General features: G+C 46.1%; 2 protein-coding genes across 4 annotated transcripts; both read left to right on the forward strand.

The window, feature by feature from the left end:
* Nucleotides 1-1,456: 1,456 nt before the first annotated feature.
* LOC136514134 (protein RNA-directed DNA methylation 3-like) lies at nt 1,457-17,161 on the forward strand. Of its 2 annotated transcripts, none has more exons than XM_066508123.1 (21): nt 1,457-1,760; nt 2,904-3,148; nt 3,232-3,387; nt 3,892-4,050; nt 4,175-4,258; nt 4,913-4,980; nt 5,083-5,463; nt 5,544-5,592; nt 5,664-5,816; nt 6,185-6,334; nt 6,409-6,466; nt 6,541-6,699; nt 6,765-6,801; nt 6,941-6,999; nt 7,309-7,360; nt 12,581-12,630; nt 13,564-14,934; nt 15,195-15,239; nt 15,350-15,460; nt 15,564-15,614; nt 15,730-17,161. In XM_066508123.1, the coding sequence occupies exons 1-21, from the start codon at nt 1,505-1,507 to the stop codon at nt 16,926-16,928; spliced, it is 4,893 nt and encodes a 1,630-aa protein (XP_066364220.1). In that variant the 5' UTR covers nt 1,457-1,504; the 3' UTR covers nt 16,929-17,161. The 2 variants fall into 2 exon arrangements, with proteins under 2 accessions (XP_066364220.1, XP_066364221.1); XM_066508124.1 differs by having other exon boundaries at nt 6,544-6,699.
* Nucleotides 17,162-17,899: 738 nt separating this feature from the next.
* LOC136514277 (GDSL esterase/lipase At5g45910-like) lies at nt 17,900-20,114 on the forward strand. 2 transcript variants are annotated; one of them, XM_066508267.1, is made up of 5 exons: nt 17,900-18,503; nt 18,580-18,795; nt 18,888-19,043; nt 19,136-19,421; nt 19,538-19,648. In XM_066508267.1, the coding sequence occupies exons 1-5, from the start codon at nt 18,248-18,250 to the stop codon at nt 19,548-19,550; spliced, it is 927 nt and encodes a 308-aa protein (XP_066364364.1). In that variant the 5' UTR covers nt 17,900-18,247; the 3' UTR covers nt 19,551-19,648. The 2 variants fall into 2 exon arrangements, with proteins under 2 accessions (XP_066364364.1, XP_066364363.1); XM_066508266.1 differs by having other exon boundaries at nt 17,903-18,503; nt 18,888-19,039; nt 19,538-20,114.
* The last annotated feature ends 2,671 nt before the right edge of the window (nt 20,115-22,785 follow it).

Genomic DNA, 22,785 nt, shown 5'->3' on the forward strand with positions numbered 1-22,785 from the left:
TCTTTGGTCCAAAGGAAGCCTAAAAGATTTATGGGAAGAAGAGAAAGGGAAAAAGGTGCCAAATCCTCCACCTCCTTGCCACTGACGGGCTGCTCAGGGTTTGGGTGTCATAAATAAATTGACTGACGGGCTGCTCAGGGTTTGGGTGTCATAAATAAATTGATTTAATATCATTCTATACAAATTGGTTTAGCGTCGTACGAATACCATTCACTATAAATTTGGTTAAACGTAAACCACTTAAATAGCACATAGGGCTTGCTTGGTTGGCTACCTAAAGTTGCTATGCCAAAGATTTGATAAAAAAAAATTGCCAAAAACTAATGCAAATTTTTTTGCCATTGATTTGGATGCTAATTGTGAGATGTTGGTAAGTTTTAATAGCAAACTAAATGGCTGTGAAAATTTTAGTTTGCCTAAATTTGTTTTGCTAATTAAAATTTGGCTATGAACGCTCGTAGGTCCTGTTTGGATGGCTGGAAAACGGCTGATGCTGATGTTGATTTGTTGTGAAAGAAAAACACTGTTATTTCGCTGAAACACTGTTATTTCGCTGAAATGGTACGACTGATAAGTTCAAGCGAGCAGGGCCTAACCTACATGTGCATTTTTTTTTTGACAGGGAGCATCAAACATGCCGTAAATTATTTTTTTCATGTCAGCATAGTGTGATTCTAGCCCATTCTACTCAGATTCCAGCTGCCCAACCCACTCGCACCTTTCGAAATCAAACCCTTGGAAAGACGAAAATTCTCACTTCCGCCCCCGAAACCATGTGCGGATGCGGCCATCGGGCCATGCCAGATGCCTGTATCGCCACACTGGCACACACCGCTCGTTTCATTGCGTTCGGTGGTAAAAAAAATAAAGTAAAAGTAATTCCATACTACTTTAAGGGGGCATCTGCAAACGCCCCTCTGCGTCCTCGGCTCCTCGCCTCCTCGGAAGGCCCTGGCCGGGAGTGGTTAAAGGCCGCCTCCACCCCGGGCGAGTCGCGTCGTATTGCATTGGGCAAATTGCTCGTGAGCCATTACAAAAGATCATAATTTTTTATGTACTAAAAAAAAGTTTAGTGAACTTTAATGTTACTATAATTTAATATGCAAAAAAGATATGATTTAATATGATTAATATATCTTAGAAAAATCATATATTTTTTCGATATTAAATGAAGATAATTTTTATATAAAAATTATAAATCTCGACGAGATTTATAAGTTTCTAGTTTTGAGTTTTTCTATTTAAAGTCGTTAAGATATTAGAAAAATTAATGGTATATTTAGACCTAAGGGTATATTCGACTTTTCACATCTGTAGTCTAACACTGTTAGACCTCAATCTAACTGTAGTGGTATAGAGGGGAAAAAAAAGTTAAAACAGTAACACTCAAGTACGCTGAACTTTTTTTTGGTGTCACGTTTTTTTTTTAATGGCTCACAAGCCATTCCCTCTATTCCATTCCCCGCTCCATCCCACTCCGCCACTAGCTGCTGCTCCCTTCGCCATGGCGGTGAAGGGGAAGGGCAAGCAGGTGGCCACCGAATCCCCTGGCCCAGGCGCCGGAGGAGCCTCCGGGTCCGGCGGGAAGCGGCGGAAGGCAACTGGCGAAGCGGGGGCGGGGCCCTCGTCGTCCTCCGCCGCGAAGCGCCGCCGTCGCGCCGGGGTCCTCCAGTTCGTCGACGACGTAGCCGGCGTTGACGACGACTATGAGGAGGAAGAGGACGAGCTCGAGCTCGAGTCCGAGGATGACCCCGATGATGGTGAGTACGGATCCGGTTCGGTCCCCGAGGCTTGCGTGAGACGTGGATGGGTCGAGGGGATCCATCTGGGGTTTGTGTTTTCCGCAATGCGGATTGGGCGGATGATTTCGGGATACATATTTTTTTACCTTGTATCTGTTATCTAGGTTTTGATCTGTGTTGATTGATGGGGGTTTTAGGGGGATTAACGACAGGAACCCTTATACAGCACTGTAGAAATTTCACCTCTTCACTAAAAGTTGTAGAATCCGATATTCTATTAGTTTGCTAGTTGCACGAGGACGAAATCATCCCTATGTGCTAATAGATAGAAACTCGATTTTGTTGGTTTTGGTTTTGGAGTGAGTCCTTGGGCAAAATGTGATGATTGACCTTTGTTACCCAAGGTCGTGCTTTTATGTGGTTATTATTATCATTATTATTATTATTACAATACATCTTTACAATGTGGTGCATTTAGTGTGACGCACTAGCAAACTACATAACCTTCAGAACAGTTGTTGGTTTTTTTTTCAAGAACACGTTTTGCACAAAATGAATTAGTCCTGTAAATTTCCTCTCCTACATCAATGACAAGGTCTTTTATTGTTACCTCTATCTTTATGAAATCAGAACTCATGCCATCCAAAATCAGCTTTGCCTTATGCTCTTTTGTCTCATTTATTGTGCAATTCGGATATAAGCAGTGTTACCTGGACACGTGTCCTAATTTTTTTCTGAGTCTGATACCCCCGCAACGGCATCAGATTCCTACACCTCTCTTGGATTCCAAGGGCTATTTGGTGTGTCTCCTAAACAAACATCCATGTCCATGCAATGCTGGATGTAAGCTGTTTGTTCTTCTTGCCTGTTCCATCATGTGCTGTTCTACTTTTCCATGAGCAATCTCCAGTTTTTTTTTTGTTTCTTTTTTTGACCTTTGTCAGTGTCATCAACGAGTTACGCCTTACAGCAAACTGCCATTGCACTTTGACTTCATGTTGTCATCAATTATCTGGATGCCTAGGGTCTATGTTCTATACTCATCATTGCACTAATGTCATTTCATCCCATACTCTTTGGCCATAAATGTATATGAAGGTTTTATTGCCTAGTGATTCTCACAATCTTCTGCTCATGTGATCTTGTTTATGTCAATTGCAGGTTTCTTTACTGGTGGGGAACATGTACAAAATCTGAGTCACAAAAGAACAGAAAGGTCACACCCTCTTCCATTTCTTGTAAAGGAAGAGGAGCTTAGCGGCGATGAACTTGAGGAATTCATCAAGAACCGATACAGTAATCGTGGGAAATACGCTGCTGATCGGAGCTATTCTAGAGAAGACGATGACATTTTCCCCAATGATTGTGCACTCAAAGAGCCTACTATTTGGAGAGTTAAATGCATGGTTTGTGATTATCAAGCCCTTGACTTGACATTGCTCGACTAGCATTTGTTGTGCATGTGCTGATTTGTTTAACTGCTTTCCAGGTTGGGCGTGAGCGCCAAATGGCCTTCTGCTTCATGCAAAAATTTGTTGACCTGCGAAAAATTGGTACCAAAGTGCCAATTATCACAGCATTTGCACTTGATCACATAAGAGGGTTTGTTTTTGTTGAAGCGGAGAAGGCCTGTGATGTTACAGAGGTACACAATCTGTTCCTTTTACAGCAAGAGAAAAAAATTTCATGCATACTAGAAAGAGCATGCTGGTTGACATGTAGGGCAGTGCTTATTATGCTATAGCTGTTTTGTGTAATATATTCTCACCATTCCAAATTATAAGGTGTTTTTTCTTTTCTAGATACATTCCTTTTACTATGTATCAAGACGTATATCTAAGTGCACAGCAAAAACTACATATATCTAGAAAAACCAAAGCATCTTATAATTTGGAATGGAGGGAGTATAATGTAATATTTTAGATTAAAAAACCTTATATTTTTATGTGGCATAATTTAGCTTTGCTTTTCTCATTTTGTACGCACTCCAAGTTTTACTACTTCATAGGAAAGAGAGGAACCTTTTAATGAATTTGTAAAAACTATTTTTAGTAAACAGAATGTTTTCTTTTCTATTAATATCTCTATGTATATGCTTTGTATTTTGGCTGTAAAATGGCTCACTGACCATAGACATCCCATGTTACAGGCTTGCAAAGGGTTTTGTAGTGTGTACGTGAGCAGAATTACTTCTGTTCCTGCAGCTGAAGTTCCTAGCTTGTTATCCAGCCGTACGAAACCATTTGTAATCTCTCGTGGTACATGGGTCCGCATGAAGAATGGAAACTATAAAGGTGATCTGGCACAGGTATGGTATGATGTGTTTGTGCCTTTTTCTTTTCTGGGGGCATCGTCCCTCTTCATATGATGCCCCTCTTCATATATTTTCATTTTCTATGTTCTTACATCACTATTTTCCTGTGACTTTTTAGGTCGTTAATTTGGATGATGGACGCAAAAAAGTGATGATAAAAATTATACCCAGAGTTGACCTCCATGCTATTTCGAAAAAATTTGTAATGCTCTTATACTCCCGCATTAAAAATGACTGTTATTGAATTGATTTGCTTTCTCTATTTATCCAAGCTACTCGAATTTATTTTGTTCCTGGCCATGATTAAGTAGGATATAGATATCTGGTATCTGGGGGACTTTTGTCTGTCTGTGAGACATCTCTGGAATCTAGATATAGTATTGTGTTCTACAGTAGCTATAACTAGAAGCAAACCCCACGCGTTGCTGCAGGAATATGAAATTAGAATACATATAATTACTTATATGAAACGATAAACTATTATAAATAATGTTAGTGAATGACATGGCACGCTGATGTGGGCAACCAAAAGCATGTTAGTGGATGATGTGTCTCGCTGACGTGGATATCATAATTGCATGTGCTAATGAGCTGTAATTGCATGTGATAGTGGACTGCTGAGGTGAACAGCTTGCATGTCGGGATAGAATGCTAGTGGGGTTCTATTTACTGAATGTATATTCCCTTGACTGATCAACTGATTATATAACTGCTTGTTTGTCAGCCCACAATATTGTTTGGCTCCCATGTGCTTGTGAACAACCATTTGTTTCCACCTTTCTCCTTTCACAGTTCTTGTTTTGGCAGCAGCCTGATTGCTAACTACTTAACTTATCTCACGCTTTGGTCTTTGCAGGGTGGTGCAGTTTCACTAAAAGAAGCTGCAGTTCCTGCTCCACGGTTGATCAGCTCCCAAGAACTAGAGTAATTTTTTCTTACTTCTGAAGCTTCCTTGTCCTACATCCATTAAACTTTTATTTTATTTTAACAGTTGACACAATTTCCAAAATGTCATTTGTCATGCAGGTTCTTCAGGCCTCATATTGAAATAAAGCGCGATCGTCAGACTGGTGAAGTTTTTGAAGTACTTGATGGTCTGATGTTCAAAGATGGATTTCTGTATAAAAAGGTTGCACTTAGTTCTTTAATTTATTGGGGGATACAACCGACAGAAACGGAGCTTTTGAAGTTCTCTTCTAGTCCAACCAATAGAGCTTCTGCTGATGACTTGGATTGGCTCTCCGGCATGTATGGTTCTAAGAAAAGGAACCTTCCAGCAGAACGAGATATGAAGTCATCATCTTCTAAAATAAAATCCTCCAAAACATCGGACCTTAAAGCGTCAACTTCTACTGAAAATTATGATGATAACGATGAATTCAACCTTCATGATCTTGTACTCTATGGGTGAGTGTGTGTTATATGGTTTATAATCGCTGTCCACTAACTACGGATTTCATCCTTATATTTTATTTCCTAATGAGCAGGCGAAAAGATTTTGGTGTGATCATTGCTGTTGAGAAAGGTGGATTTAGGGTAATAATCTTATAATGCACACTTCAATTTTGTATCCTTAATTTTGTCTAAGAAGAATGGGTTCCGTGTAGATACTAAAGGGTGGTCCTGAAGGATCTGCGGTGACAGTGAGAAAGCAGGATATTAAGAAAGTCTGCGTAGATAAAATGTTTACAGCTGTCGATCATCAAAAGAAGACAATATCCATTAACGACACTGTTAATGTTGTGGAAGGGCCATTTCAGGTGAAAATGGAACTATTAATCTGACAGGAATCTGCTGTTGGTCTCTCATTTTGTAAGCAGTATGAGAATTTATGTGTTTTGTTTTTTGCTTTTATTTCAAGGAAACATTCATTTGAGATATTTTAAAAAACGTGGTGTGGATTCTTTCACTGAGTATTGGCAATGATATGATAGTTTTAACATTGTGCATGTACTAGTATTGCTACTGTGCTACATTGTTCTTATCTAAGAGACATTGCACATTTGCACTGTTATTGCAGTAACATGTAGCATGCTTTTGAATTCCAATATTTTTTTTGTCTTTTTGGAGTATTCAAGAATACCATTTCTTCCATTTAGCACACTTGTTTGATTAAATATATTTGCAGGGTAAGCAAGGGGTCGTTAAACACTTGTACTTGGGAATACTGTTCATTTATAATGAGAGTGAAAGTGAGAACTGTGGGTTTTTCTGTGCTCAAAGCGGGTCATGCGAAAAGATACGGAAGGGTCTGGGAAGCTCTACTACTGAAAGTTCGGTACGTAGATATGGCTATCTACTTGTCAATGAATTGAGAATGTTCTTTGTGTCACTTTGCTTTCTATGTATCAGGACTTTCCAACTCCCATGTTTTCTGAACCTACTTATGAGCAAAATGAGCATGGGGACAGTAAGTGTTTCTTGGTTTCTTCTGTAATATTTCCTGCATGTAAGTTTATCGTTCTGATTTCCTTCGTAATACAGCAGAAAGGCCTTACAGGAGCACCAGAGAACAACTTTTCTCTATTGGGCAGATGCTGCGTATTAGAAAGGGTCCTTTGAAGGGCTACCTCTGTCGAGTAGTTCGGTTATTTCGGAATGATGTGACCGTTAAGCTAGATTCTCTACTGAAAATTGTTACAGGTTGGTTAGCTTACATATTGTTGGAGCTGTTGTTTGAACAATGACTGACTTCTCCATGTGTGCAGTACAAGCTGATCTTCTCTCTGTCCCAGCTAATAGGGGGTAAGCAACTGAAGCATGTTTTAGTTTTGTTTTCTTTGCCACTTATGCTGTAAATCCTGTAATGCAATTGCACCATCATTATGCCAAAGCATGGTATCACTTCCATATTAGCTTCTTATTATGTTACATGCCCTACCAGGGATAACTTGTCTGGTGCTCCAGCTAGTAAATTTGGAAGTCAAGATACATCCTTCTTTGGTAAGTGTGAGATTAATACTCCAAATTTGACTATGTTTGCACAAATTTTTTGGAGTAGAGTTTTGGGCTTTTCGTTCTTGGATCAGTCTCTATAGTATAAACGGGAAAGTCTCCAAATATTTTACTGCTTGCCTGCTGACTGCTGTATATTAAAAAGCCATGTGCTCCATTGAGGGATGAGTTGCTATCTTTTAATGGAAAAGCTGAATTTAGAAAGTTCATACGTTACAACATTCGAGTTCTTTGTTCTCTTATACTGCTGGATTGATGTTTAAACTTATTGGATTTGTTACTTTCATTGATTATTAGGTTCAGAAGCTGGCAAAACTTCATGGGACAATGGGTTGCCATCGTTTGGCAGGTTTGTTTTATATACTTCACCTTTTTGCTGTTTACTCGTACATATAGAATCCTTGTTTTTCCCTTGCTGGTGTCCACTCCCTCCTACCCATCGAACCACTGGGGCGGATTTCCTACTACACAGGTACAACAACAATAAAGTCTCTTAGTCCCAATCAAGTTGGGGTAGTCTACTTGTCGGGTTCATAAACCCGGGGTCCCCGATGGGCCCGCTTCCCATCATAAACTCGGCCCAGCAAACGGCATCACAACGACGCGCGACTCCTGGGTCGGCCCAGATACCTAACGACAGGTCGACCGGAAGGCCTGGCCAAGGAGGGGACGACACTCGCTTCCGACTCCGACCCGTTTTTCCGACCGGGAATACACCGAACCTTTGCTTACGTCTCTTCTCCGACCGGCGCGGTCGGAGCCGACTGGGAACGACCAATCAGGGATGCCCGCTCGGTAAGGACCTAAGAATCAAACGGAGCAGATAAGGCAAGGTGCTTAAGTCAACCGCAATACCGAGGACTGTACCCTGCACACCTGTAGGACAGTACCGCTAGGCCATGTCAGAAGGGTGCTTTGCAATCTTTCAGACATGTCAGAACACGTACAGTGTTGTTGGCGCCGACATTTGTCCTACAGTATGTCAGTATGGTAGGTGCCGACATTTGCCATACCAGAAGAACACGATGGAGCCTACCACATGCGTCTGGGCGTCAACAGTATTGTGGGCGCCGACAAACTGTCTTGTACCCAACGGCGTGGGCAACAAGACTAGGACACACTCTCTTTCTCTCTCTCTCTCTTAACTTGTAAGGCCGCCCCCTTCACCTATAAAAGGGGATGCACTCTCTCCTAAAAGAGGGACGGTCATTTTTCCGACTCTTTCTCCACTTAGCTTAGACATTTTGAGCACTCGAGCAACTCCATAATTTTAGAACTCTAAAGCTACACAGAGCGTACGTTTCAATTCTTAGCGCATGTTGAAGCTTCCGTCACTCTTGGCCCTTCGGTTCGGAGCTTGACTGGACCTTTAACACCCTCGTTCTCATTCCCACTCGTTTGTAACCCCACTGCAAACTTCGAGCACCTGATCTCAGGAATAAAGTCACCGACCGACTAAAACTGGACGTAGGGCACGTTGCCTGAATCGGTATAAACCCTGTGTCATTAAGTGCTAGGCCACATCCGATCACAACGTACGGTAAAACTACAAATATTTACTTGTTGGTCACTTTTCGCACCGACAGTTGGCGTCGTCCGTGGGGAGAATGTCATACGTTCACGCTTTTGGTCATCGGATGGCCCACCTTTCCGCTATCTTCGGCATGACGGGCTCAAGCGATACGATTCGCTTCGGCTCGCTGGAGTTTCCCACGCTCTCGCCTGTTGGGATGTGGGTTCCTCCTATCTTTGAGCCGTGTACTTCATCGCCGACCAGCTCGGCATGCTTTGTCTCCGCGAGGAGGCACTTGTCCCGGTGCCCGTCGGAGGAGAGCCCTCCGTTGGATCCGGGCCACCCGGCGACCTCAACGACGAGACACCTGCGCTCCGCTCCAAGCCCACGCTGGGCTCAAACCCCACTATGAGTAACGTACATATTGTTCTTTACTCTCTATTTACTATCTTCTGCCGACTCTCCGGAGGGACCCTGTTGTCCTCACCGCAACCGTCGTGCGACCAGTTCCCCTACGGCCTCGCGTCCCCCGCAAACGTGTACGTGCGGGGCCTCCGAAAGATGCTAACGCCGCCCCCTCACATCCGAATTCGTGGGGATGGCGGGCTACGCTCCCGCCTCTTTTCACGACTTCGTGGATGACGAGGTTGAAAGCGATGGCTCCAGCATCGGCGACGTCGTGGCACCTAGCCCCCCTCTGTCCCGGAAGTGCGCTATGGCGGATGCTTCGGGACAGCCATCGGTGATAGCGGAGTCTCTACAGATTCACACCCCTCCGGACCCTCGTGCTGAGGCCTTCTCGCGCTCGTAGGAGCACGGCGAGGAGTTACGACAAAGGCGGTAGAGCTAGCCGCCACTTGCGCCGATGCGCTCAGTGCAGCACGCTGCGCCACGCGCGCGTAACCCGGCGAGCGGTGCCTGGGGTCGCGCCCATCAGGTCCATCGCAACATCATGGACGGAGAAAACGACCCCCACAGTTTGCTTGGGCTGACCAGAACATCGTCGCTGCGGCGATGCTTCTGCACGGCCTTCCCGAGCCTGTCGACCCCTAGGAGCAGGCGATCCACCGGAACCTCTGGGCGCTGGTGGAAACCGCCGCCGTTCAACAGGCGGAAAGCTCCGCGTCGCGACACCGGCCCACGGCCTTTTTCCCTACCGGGGGAATGAGGGCGTACCAGTCGAATCGCTCCATCCGCTCACCACTACAGTCGTCGGGCGTGGAACAGGAGGCTGTAGCTGTCAAAATCAAAATACAGGAGAGCAAGAGGGAAAAGGACACGGAATAAAAAGAGGGGAGCATACCAGATTGGACAGCTTCGCGGCGTGAAGAGGTGTGGTGTCAATCAAAATACAGGAGAGCAAGAGGGAAAAGGCCATTCTGCTGTGGCGAGTACGGCGCGGTGTGGTGTCGCACCACACCCTGATCCGCGCAGTACGCAGCGAACTCCACCGAAGTGCGCGGTGTGGTGTCGCACCACACCCTGATGAATTTACCGCCGCGATCAGTCCGCAGCACGCGCAGCTTCTTGCCGCTCCGCCTCCGCGCGCGCCATGAACTTCTTGACCGCTTCCGTTGCCTCGGTCTTGCTGGTCAGAAGCTGCAGCCACATGAACCGGCTGCAGTCATCCACCAGCAAGATGAAGTACTTGCGCCCACCGTGCGTCGCCGGTATGATCGGCCCGCAAAGGTCACCATGTACCAGCTCGAGGGCCTCTGCCGCGTAGTACTTCGCCGTCTTCGGGAACGGCAGCCTTCTTTGCTTCCCGACCAGGCAGCTGTCATTCAGCTTGCCTGCGTGCTCGATATGAGGCAGCCCACTTACCATCTTTTCCAGCCGACCAAGAGCGTCGAAGCTGAGATGGCCATACCGGGCATGCCACAGCCACGGCTCCTCCGTGTGCCGTGCAGCCAAGTAAATGGACTGCTCCACCTTTAAGTCGAGCAGGTACAGCTGGTTCCGGGACCTCTTCACCTTGGCAAGAAGCCGCTGCTCTCGGTCCTTGATCCTGAGGACGCTGTCCTTGATTAGTATCTCGCTGCCGCGCTCATCCAGCTGGCCAATGCTGATGATACTTGAACGCAGCTGCGAGATGTAATATACATCCGTCAGCGCGTAGTGCTCGCCATTCGGGCACCTGAAAATGATGGTGCCGCGCCCTCGGATCGCCACCCTTGAGCCGTCACCGAACTTCACCGTGCCGGTCACGTTGTCGTCGAGCTCGGAGAAGGCTGCCTTGGAGCCTGTCATGTGGTTGCTGGCGCCGAAGTCCAAGTATCACCGCTGCTCCTGCTCGCCGCCCGCACGTCCGAGGTGGATTTGGGTGCACGGTTCGTTGAGGTTGACAGCCTTCAGAGCCTTCCCGTGCCCTTCCACCGCCATCACCTCTCCCTTCTCTTTGGCCTCAACGTCGTGTAGTGCACAGAACGTCGTCATCATAAGAGTGGCCTCATCATCATCATCAGCCTGCGCCAAATGAGCCTCAGCCTTCTTCTCCTGCTTGCGATTTGGGCACTCCTTTGCCCAATGGCCCGTCTTTCCGCAGCGCCGGCAGGCGTTGGGGTCGACCTTCTTCTCCGAAGAAGCCTTGCCGCGGCGCTTGCCATCGCCACCGCAGCTCGAGGAGGCTTCCTCGGACTTCTTCATCCGGGCAGCCCACTCCTCTGTCAGCAGCAGCTTGCCGCTGTATGTCGTTGCTGTGGCCTGCTCCATGCGCTCGTCCACCGCTCGCAGACGGCCTGTCACATCCTCAATTGTGAGGGTGGACAAGTCCAGCATCGGCTCTATGGAGAGAGCGATCTGAATGTACTTCACCGGCATGGAGTGGAGGTACTTGGAGACCGTCTCTTCTTCGTTGATGGTGACACCGTGGCTCCTCAGCTTGCTGATGAGCGACTGCAGGCGAAGGGAGAAGTCCTCCACCGACTCACCAACCTTGAACTTGAGGTTGGCGTGCTAGGCCGTCGCCGCCTTTGCGCGGTCGGAGCCGACGCGCATCGCTGCAATGGCCTCCCACGCCTTCTCAGCAGAGTTCTTCTCCCCCAGCAGCTGCCTGTACTACGCTGGCATAGCAGCGAGGATAGCCTTCAACGCTGACATGTCGTCTTCTTCGTTGTCGGTGAGTCAATGGCATTCCAGAGCCGTCGGGCTCTGAGCTTGACCTTCATGGTCACCGTCCACTCGCCATAGTTGGTGTGAGTCAGCGTCGGCTAACTGGTGCCGCTGACCTTCCGCACCGTGCGCACGACGACCTCCTGTCGTGGCTGGGCAGCCACAACAACGCCGCTGCTGTCGTCCATCTCCGAACCGTCCATCATCGCCTGCTGTTAGTCCGGCGACGGCGCTTGTACGGCTCTGATACCACTTGATGGTCCCTCGACTGCCCTGCACAGGTAAGCAGTAAGCTTACCAGCACACTCACTCACTATGGCTAGAGGTAGAAGAAGATATTGAGAACAGCTCACACACACACAGCACAAGCCCAGCGCTGGCCGAAAGCTCTGCTTCTGGATGTGGCAAATTAAAATGCTCTTTTGCATTGCCTTAGATGTGATATATATACAAGCGCTAGTACCTCTACCAGGTACATAGTTGTTGGTGAGTACACCAACTATCTACTCCTAAGGTACACCAACTACTCCTAGTACTAGCAGTACAAAGTTTAGATCAGCCCACTACCAAGACATGGCTGATGTAATAGCTACCAACTAATTTTCCAGAGGTGGCCTATTGCCATTCTGCTACAGCAGTAGAGACTGGACAACCGAGCTGACCAAATGCCAACTCTGCTGCATCAGGAGAGAGAGAGATTAGCAGCAGATTATGTCTTACATAAGATTAGGACTTCTTTTTATAAAACAGCCAGGCTTTGGAATTCTTTTTATAAGTTCCGTTTTAACTCCTTTCTTGTATCTGGTACAATTTCTGAACAGAACAAAGATGCTAAATTCTTTCTTATTTGTCTCATTCCCCTTACTTGGAGGAATAGATGTTCTGAACTACTCTTTATTGTTATTATATATCTTGTTATTCACCAAATTGTTTGATGGGCTGCAGTGACTCTTGGCAACCCTTTTCAAGTTCCACGGTACCAGTCCAGAATGCAGGTAATAATTAGTTATTTATTTGTGTCACCATTCTTTTTTTGCGCCTTTATCGCAATGGTATTTTTTGTTTCATCATTTTTTAGGGAAAGGCATTGCATTACTATCTGTTCAGAAGCTTGCTATGTGAAATCTGCAAAAAAAAAAAAAAAAACTGCTTTAGTGGATCATGCTACTAGGAAAGAAACGATGGAACAACTCTATTTATTGGTGATGGTGAGGATTGAAGTAATGTGGGATTAAAAAGAGGCGTGGTCTATTAATCAAGAATTCTTACAAGCTTTTGAATTTCTTTTATAAAGAGTGTATACAAATGATAACTTTTAACGTGGTTCAGACTTTTCTTGTGGGTTTGGTTTAGACATTTGCTGCACGTATAGCTTGCAACTTGTTGAAATAGGTGACTTTTGCATCTTTTCATTTCTGGATTCAGTAAAGGTTTATTGTAAAAACAACAACGAATCCTTACCCAAACAAATTGGGATAGGTTAGAGATGAGACCCAACAAGTGCCCACATTAACCAAAAAGTATCGCAAAATTATAAGTTATTGATTTAATTCTACTGATATCAATGTTATGTTCAGTTGTCCATGCCCACCATTGCGAACAGACCAAGGAAACCGAACATTGATGCAAAGGAAACAATAAGTCAATCCACAACTCCAAATGTAAATTAAATGTCCTACTTAGATTAGTTATACCCTCCAGAACTCGCACCATGAAAGCAGTCATCATACATGGACCTAAATTGCGAAATGGATGCTCCCGAGGCCCTGGACATACATCACGAAACAGAGGTAGTAAAAGAAATTTAGGTCGATGATTCTTGCACTATTGCAGATATTTGCATTTATGCTTATTAAATAGGCTAAGTGCATTTGCCAGTATTTGAGGTTTTCACAGTTTAGCTGGGTGTGAAACTTTTGAATTTTCAGGTGGAGAATCAGAAGCTGACCCATGGTGTAAGAAAACTTCTGCTGAAGATGATTCTGATCCATACGGTAAGAAAACGGATGGTGATTCTGATCCGTGGGGTAAGGAAGTGGTATCTGCTGCTGCTGGTGATTCTGATCCATGGGGTAAGAAAGTGTTGTCTTCTGCTGATGGTGATTCTGATCCATGGGGTAAGAAAGCAACATCATCAGCTGTTGAAGTTTGGAACACTAGTGCCACTCAAGAGGAAGGTTCTAGTGGCAATGCATGGGACAAACAAGCTGTAGTTGGTGGATCTGATGCTGCTGGCAGCTCCTGGGACAGAGCGGTTGTCAATAAGGAGAGTGAAAAGAGTGACAACTGGGGAGAGTCTTGCAGGGTTATGGACATGGGAACTGGAGCTGACACAGACCCTTGGGGAAGCAAGGTCAAGGCAGTAGATATGGAAGGACCAAATAGCTGGGAAAAGGCTACAGTGCCTCCAGACAGTAAGCTGGAGGATGTCAGTCAAGGATGGGGCCGACCTAAGGGCAACTCAACTGAAGACCAAACAAAAGACAATGTTTCTAAAGATGTGGACAACAATAGGGCTTGGGGCAGTTCTTTGCCTGTCACTGAAGATGGTACCTGGGGCAAGTCAAAAGACAGCACTTGTGATGGAGCAGGTGGCGCAGGAGGTTGGGATGCTTCTGCTGCCAACTGGAATAAATCATCTGTTGTGGCTGATGCACATGATGAAGGCTGGGGCAAAGGAAACTGGTCATCTGCTAAATCTGAAGAAACAAACAATGAAATTGGAAATTGGAACAAAGCCGGAGCTTCAGACCAAGCTGGTGACAGCAGTTGGGATAAACCGAAATCTTTTGGTGGTGATGGTTGGAACAAGGGTGATGATCAGAATAGCAGTTGGAACAGGCCTGGAAATTTTGGAGGTGGATGTGGCTTTGGGCGAGGACGAGGGAGAGGTAGGGGCCAGGAATCTGGAGATTTCAATGGCAGAAATGATCAAGGAAGTTGGAAGAATTCATGGGGTGGTGACAATGCTGAAAGACCCTCTTGGAGGTCTGATAATCAGGTAGACAATGAAGCTGGAGATTCTGGTGGATATAGGGGAAGGGGAAGAGGAGGAAGGGGGCAATATGGAGGACGAGGGAGAGGGAGAGACAATGGTTGGAGAAATGGTGATAGAAGCGATTCTGTGTTTGGAAGGGAACAGAACAGTGGTGATGGACCAAAATGGGGTGGTGGAGGTAAGTGGAACGCTATAAATCCACCAAGTAACCAGCCCTGGAGTAGCAGTGGAGGCACCAAGTCATATGGTCAAAATCAGCCTTCGACTTGGAATAATTCAGAGGATAACAAACCATCTGTAGGTCAGTAAACCTGTTTAATTTGTACCTCTAGTTTCCCTGTTAAAGCTTCAAGCGACTATTTCTAAATGGCAACTCGAACATGCTTCTCAAATTTCTTGATTTGCCTAAGGCTCCAGCTGCTTCTTTTATTACATTTTAAATTTGTGCAAAGCACAAACTGGTCCTCCAAGCTGAGAGCTATCAATATTATAATCAAATAATTGTCATTCTCACCGTCCATTTTATGCTACATAGCATTTATTTGTATTACTCTTGTGTAGGTGAACAAGGTGATCCTTGGGCAAGCAAGGTGTCTTCTACTGAAGGTGATTGAGAAGCAATCAGAGAAATTTTTTCCCCTCTCTGTTTAGTGGTTCTATCTGTAGTTTTCCTCTGAGCTTCGTAATTCACTTGCTGTCTTGGGGGCTCTTTGCAGGTAAAGAACAACAGAATGATCCTTGGTCAAGTAAGATGACTTCTGGTGGTGCTGAGGATACCAGTGGTGGCTGGGACACCAAGGTGAAAGACTCTTCCTGCAATGATGGGGGTAAGTGGGAAAATGCTGGTAGCGTTGAGCCAAGCAAATTTCTTATTCTACGTACTTGTAGATGTAGTTATTACATAGATCTTATTTACATTGTCATGTGTAGGTGAAGGACTACAGAATGATCCATGGGCAAACAAGATTGGTTCTAATGAAGGTACTCAAGAGACTATCTGAATGGTTGGCATTGGTCACTCGGCTGGACCATTTTAAGCTGAACAGCAGTGTTATCTGTTCTGGGTCTCTTGTTGAGCTTTTATTTATTTTTGTAGGTAAAGAACAAGAAAATGATCCTTGGGCCAGCAAGATGTCTTCTACTGTGGGTGCTGATGACAAGAATGGTAGCTGGAACACGACATCAAAGGACACTCCATCTAAGGAAAAGGCTGATGATCCCTGGAATAGTAAGGGGGGTAATGATGACAGCAAGAAAACTGACACCTGGGGTGCTGGATCGTCAGGTGGGAATCAGGAATCTTCTTGGAGCAAACCTAATTTCTCTTTGGGTGATCAGGAACCTACTTGGAACAACCCAAGGTTTGGTGATGATGACAATGGAAATAATAGAGGTGGATTTGGACGTGGAAATCGAGGCAGAGGGAGAGGAAGGAATTTTGGGGATGGTGGTGGATCATCATGGAATGAAGGCAATAGAAATGATGAATCAGGTGGTGGAAGGTCTGGAGAGCTATGGAACAGAAGGGATTTTGATGGTGGCAGAGGAAGAGGCAGAGGTCGCTTTGGGCGAGGTGACCGTAATCAAGACAACAACTTTGGGTCAGGAGATGGTGGCAGCTGGGGCTCTGGCAGGGGAGATGGTGGCCGCGGTGGTTACAGGAACTGGAACGACAACAATGAAAGAAAGCCCTTTGGTCAAGGTGGTGGCTGGTCTCAGTCTTCCGACTGGAATGCCAACAAAGCTTTCTCGAAAAGCAAGCCCAGCTGGGAAGCACAAAACACCTCTGGTGGAGATGATCGGGCAGGAAAGAGTGATGCAAACAACTCCTGGAGTCAGAACAGATCTCCATCTATCCTGGGTCAGCCAAGTGATTCGAAAAGCAAGCCCAGCTGGGAAGCGCAAAACACCTCTGATGGAGATGATCAGGCAGGAAAGAGTGATGCAAACAACTCCTGGAGTCAGAACAGATCATCTCCATCTATCCTGGGTAAGCCAAGTGGTGATGCTAACAAGTCAAGCGCTTGGGGTGCTCCCAGTGGAGGAGCTGGCGGCGGAGGTTCTTGGGGAAAGAGCAACGAGGATAACTGGAACTCATCGGGAGGATCAGCCAAAGAGAAGCCTTCATGGGGTGGTGGGTCAGAAGCTGAGGTCGATCCATGGGGCAAAGGTGGCCAGGGGAGCGAGAGCCAAGGAGGGGGTGGTGGCAGTTCCTGGGATAAAGCGGCGGATAAAGCGGCAGATGGTGCATGGAACGGCAACAAGGGTATTGATACTGGCAGTGGTGGATGGTAAAAACTTTCGCCAAAATAAGCTTGCGCCTTATTGGCGTTGACTAATGTAAATAATGTGCCCGTGCTGTGTGAACTGTGTCGGTGCGTGTGTCTAGTTCGAATCAGTTATTTTGGCTATGCGTACTCTAAACTAAAAGAACATGGCTTGTGACCAGTTAAATGTTACCTAGTGCTGTCAGTAATTAGATGCCTTTGCTCCATCCTGTTTGAGGCTACGTGCTGGTTTTGTTGTAACGTTTTTAAGCCGGTAACACTGAATCTACTCTTATCATCGCCCGATTCTGATCTTTGGTTATCCACTCTACGGGTCTAGCTTTGCATAGCGTATGCCGTAAGTGCCGGAAACTGAAGCTCCAATAAACAGCGATCCAAAAAATGCTGGCGCAGAGTATTTCACCCAACTTACGCAGTCTCCCTGTGCATGGTCTGGAGTCGTCTTCATCAATATCTCAAAATCAAAACGAATAAGAACGAAAGGTTACAGAATGCATCGATCAGAAACTCATTTGTTTACGCATTCCCAATTCCTAATCCTACGTGCTAACAGATGTAGCACCATTTGTTTGTGTTGAATAAAATTGTCTAGCTAACAGAAACAGAGCCGTGTTTCTCATGAGCCGACTGAGACTGACCATTGTTGCAACCGTGGTACCCGTAGGTTGCCGCCCATTACCGATCCATGCCGACATGCCGAGTCTTCGGCGACAGATTTGCCTTGAGCACACGCCACTTCACCTCGTGCGGTTTCAGCGAACTGAGTACCACTAATAACGCTTCTTTGTTTCCCATGGTTTCAGAAGCGTTTGACTCCACGTTCCTCCCAGCTTCACTGTCCAACAGTAGGTGCTACGGCGATCGACGTCGGCTTCGAAATAAACCAAAAATGTTACCAGACGCAGATCGTTCAGGCCGTTAATTCAGGCAGTAGTAGTGCTCTTGCATACGGTCCGAAGTCCGGTTCAGGATAAGGCCAATAGGAATTTGCAATCAAGTCTTGAAGGTCCAGACGAGAGAGCACGATCTAATAATAGCTACGTTCACGATTAGACCTCAGGCCGTACTGATTGTGGGGTGGCCGGCATATACACCAGAGTCAACCAGTCCCTCGCTGAGTTGCAGTTGCATCTGGAATTCAGAACGGATCATTATCGCGTGCTCTTGTACGTATATAGTTACTATTCGTCAACGCCAGATGAGAAATTGAGAACTGAATGCCTTGCGCCAGAACGCAACAGGTTATTAGGTACATACCCCCTCACCACTCCTCTCCTTAGATAAATACAACGACGCCGAAAAAATGCACGGTGCAGCACAGCAGCCATGGCGCTCACGCCTGTCATCTTCCTCCTGGCATTGTGTCTCTCAAGCGTGGTGAGCAGCTCATCTGCAGGCTCGCCACGCCTCAACTTCACCTCCATGTTCACCCTTGGGGACTCGTACATCGACACCGGCAACTTCGTGATCATGGCGGCACCGGTGATCCCGGTGTGGATCGACAAGCCTCCCTACGGCATGACCTTCTTCGGCCGCCCCACAGGGCGCACCAGCGACGGAAGGGCCATCATAGATTTCATGGGTAAATTAAATGGTTAAATGCGTGCGCAAATAGTTACCTGAATTGAAATTTGTACGCTGACGGTTTGTTCTTTTAGCCAAGGCGTTTGGGCTCCCGTTCCTCCCGGCTTCACTTGGGAACAGCTCGGACGTCTCGCGGGGCGTCAACTTCGCCGTGGGCGGCGCGACGGCGATCGACGTGGGCTTCTTCGAGAGGAACAAGCTGGTGCCGTTCAAGCTGCTGAACAACTCGCTGGACGTGCAGCTGGGCTGGTTCGAGGACCTCAGGCCGTCCATTTGCAACACCACGGAAAGTATGCATGCTGCCACGCGCTCTAAATATTTGTAATACTAGTATGAGAGGCAGGAGGCTGCATTGATAGAAACTGATCGACGATCGCTGCAGGGTCTTGTGGGGAATGTTTCAGCAAATCGCTCTTCGTCGTCGGGGAGTTTGGAGTGAACGACTACACCTTCATTCTGATGGCGAACAAGACCAAATCCCAAGTGATGGCGTTCGTGCCGAAAGTTGTGAGAACCATCGCCTCGGCCGTCGAGGTAGGTACCAGCCAGCACGCACATTCCTTCTCCGCGTCGATCGAGTGATAATGGAGCGAGAGCTTTGATGCGTGACCGTGACCGTGACCGTGACAGAGGCTCATCGTCCGCGACGGCGCGGCGCACGTGGTGGTGCCGGGGAACCCGCCGATCGGGTGCTCGCCCGCGCTCCTCACCCTGCTCCGGCCGAGGAGCCCCAGCGCGGCGGCGGACTACGACCGCATCGGCTGCCTGCGCGGCGTCAACGACGTGGCCAGGCACCACAACGCGCTGCTCCACGCGGCCGTGGGCGGGCTCAGGGCGAAGCACCCCAAGGCCACCATCATCTTCGCCGACTTCTACACCCCGGTCCGGCAAATCCTCGAAAACCCCAGCCAATTCGGTAAGACTACTTGAAGTAGTCTCAGCTTCGGTGTAGAATTCGTGCACACACTTGACCTCCTGCGGCCACTGATGAACTCGTCGTGTGAAATAATTGATTCTGTGACGTACGTGCAGGTGTGGTGAGTGACGTTCTCAAGGCGTGCTGCGGTACCGGCGGCGCCTACAACTGGAACGCCAGCGCCGTGTGCGGGATGCCGGGGGTGGCCGACTGCGCCAACCCGTCGGCGTACGTAAACTGGGACGGGGTGCACTTCACGGAGGCCGTCAACCGATACGTCGCCGAGGGGTGGCTCTACGGGCCCTACGCTGACCCGCCGATACTCAAAGCTATGCGGCCCTAGTCTTACAACGTATTCCGTATGAAAATAAGTTTACACGACCTGCACTCTGCTTCAATCAAAGATATAATAATAGTAATAAATAACCGAATGAAAATATGTTTACATTCGGCTGATTAATTAGCAAGCATGGCACGAGCCTAAATCGGCCAATCCTTAGGAAATACATAGAGTTAGGAACCACAGCTTTGTAAAGGCCTTGGAGTGTGACCCTGTTGAGCATCCGGGCAGTTTTTAGTGTGATTAAGAAACATGATTCGTGGTGAAAGGGTGCAACCTTTGCAGAGTGTAAAACTGATATATCAGCTGTGCTCACGGTCAATAGCGGCCTGAACTTCTTTGTGATTAAAGGATCTTTGGGAATCCTTGTATGGATATTAGTCTCATGGTGACATGGGAACAGAAGATGGCTTCTATGCGTGCTTCGTGAGGTCTAATACATATGGGTGGACCTTGTGGTTGGTTCAAATGAGATCTGGGATGAAATCTAAGTGTTGGTGTGGTTTGGTTCTATGAGGAGATTGTGGTTTTCACCTAGTAAATAGGTACTAAGGATTTAAGGTAACTAGGATGTGTCGTTTAAGGACCGGTGTCAAAACCTCAGAAGCGTTTCTTTGTTTGAAGCCCCATGTCATACTTTCCTACACTTTTTTGAAGGAACATACTTTCCTACACTTGCGGAGTATATTTTGATATACTCATCCTTCCCTTATGTCCCCCTTCTATCCCACCCAGCTGTTAGAACTTGAAGACGCAGCTTCGCGAAGGCAGTGCTTGAGCAAGGCTGGTGTACCCCGATCGGCTGCCTGTAGATAATGGAAGACTCTACTCCGCTATAGTCATTTGTGTAATTCTGTGTAATTTTGTTTTAGACCCTCTGACCATTTTGTAATAAAGTTATCGCTTATGTAATAAACACTGCAATGTATTACTATATTATCGTTGAATGTATGAATAAACTGATCCTAGCATACATATGTTGTGCATTCGATTTTATCCTTAAAATCGGGTGTGATAGCTGATCGATGAGTTAGACATTGTTGTTATTTTAGTGCTTTTGTGTTTTTAGGTTTGTATAAACCTCGCCTAAAAACAGGGGATCATATGTTGGTTATAAAAAATGACCAAGGCGTGAAAGGTCTTGTGACCATGTTTCTGGTAATAAAATAATCATGGAAAATATATTGGAGAATTGCATTTGGAGCTCGGAGGCAAAATAATGAAAAAGGGAGACACTCACCTTGCCAAACCGGTCAAGCCCCCGACAAAACCGGCCTGGCCGGTTTCACTGCGTGCCCTGTTGATCTCCTCTGGCCCAACAAAATTGGCTGGCCAGTTTGGGACTTGGCTAGACCGCTTTCCCTGCTGAATTCAACCGATCACTTTCCAAATCGGTTTTTTGGACACGTTGTGCCGTAGGAAATGTGGAGATTATGATTTGGACTTGTTTACTACTGAGATAAGACCACCCCCTCTATACACTACACCAAAATGGAACTCCTTAGGGGTCCAGGATTTCATTGAGTGCCAATATCCAAACGCCAAGGAATTTATCATTTCCTTGGGGGTTGTAGTAAACCGTCAAGGAAATGTGCATCCTTAGCAGTTCCACTTGGCCTCCAAGGAAATATGCAACTTTTCTTGAGTGTTGTTGTGAACCGCCAAGGAAAACACCATTTCCTTGAGTGCTGTTGCAAACCATCAAGCAAAACATCTTTTAAAAAAATCAATATTTTTTATGACTTTTTCAAATGATCTTGGATGGAGAAATGGCCTAAACCAAAGTTATAGTACTCAAAAAGATCTAAAACTTTCCTGTTCAAATGTTTTTTATTTGAATTAATTTAGGGTGTCAAATATACATTACAAAGTTCACTAGACTAAATACAAAAGCATTGCATTAGCTATTCAGTTACAAATGATTTTGAGGTGCAGTGATAAGGAAGTAATTATGTGAAGGTTTAGGTTGTGATGAGTTCGAAACTTAGTAGCTGCAGGGTTTTGAGATTTTTGAACTTTTTTTGACATATTTTCTTGGTGGTTGACATATTTCCTTGGTGGTTAGTCACCCCCAAGAAAATGAATTTTCTTGACCGCCGACTCATTTCCTTATCGTCTTGGCAATCTAGTGTATGTCCATATTTTTCTTAGTGGTTGACGGTCAAGGAAAGCTTCCTTGAGGGCTAGTCGCCAAGGAAATTCTATTTTCCTTGCCATCCATCCTTGGCGGTTCATGCTTGACGGCTGACTACCAATAACTATTTCCTTGGCGATTTGGTAGTGTATATATATTAGAGGATCACGACCAGTTGAATGATCAAACACTCAATCGTCTTTTTTACATCTATTACCCCTTTTACCCTATTTTCCAAATCTCTTGTTGTTCGCTGCATCTCTCCACGAGATCCTATGGCGTTCTAGGTGTCCTTGCTGACCCTAGGACAACCTCCGGCGTGTATCTTGCGACAGGTACTCCCGAGAGGTGTTTCTTGAGTCTTTGCGGCAAAGAACGAGCTCTAAATCGGCCTAGTTGATTTTTAGATCGGTTTTGCTGATTCTAGAAGCTTCTTGCTGCGTGATAGGATGTTTGCAACCTCCGGATGTGCGATCCCTTGCTAGTGTATGTTCCGGCGTCAATAGGTCCCTACGCAAAACCACAATAATAATGTACTTGTGTTGACCGCCATAAACGTACTCCACCGTCCTCTTGCCAACTTTGCGGGTGCTTCTAACACACGACACCATCCTACAATCATCCAATATCTGTCACTCTAGGGGGCTAAAGTTTAGCCCCGTCACATCGGATGTTTGTGTGCTGATTAGAAGTGTTAAACGTAGGTTAATTATAAAACTAATTACATAAATGAGGGCTAATTCGCGAGACCAATCCATTAAGCCTAATTAGTCCATGATTTGACAACATGATGCTACAGTACATGTGCAAATGATGGATTAATTGGGCTTAATAGATTCGTCTCGCGAATTAGTCACGACCTCTGCAATTAGTTTTATTATTATCTTATA

The sequence above is a fragment of the Miscanthus floridulus genome, chromosome 16, assembly GCF_019320115.1.
Source record: "Miscanthus floridulus cultivar M001 chromosome 16, ASM1932011v1, whole genome shotgun sequence".
NCBI classification, from domain to species: domain Eukaryota; kingdom Viridiplantae; phylum Streptophyta; class Magnoliopsida; order Poales; family Poaceae; genus Miscanthus; species Miscanthus floridulus.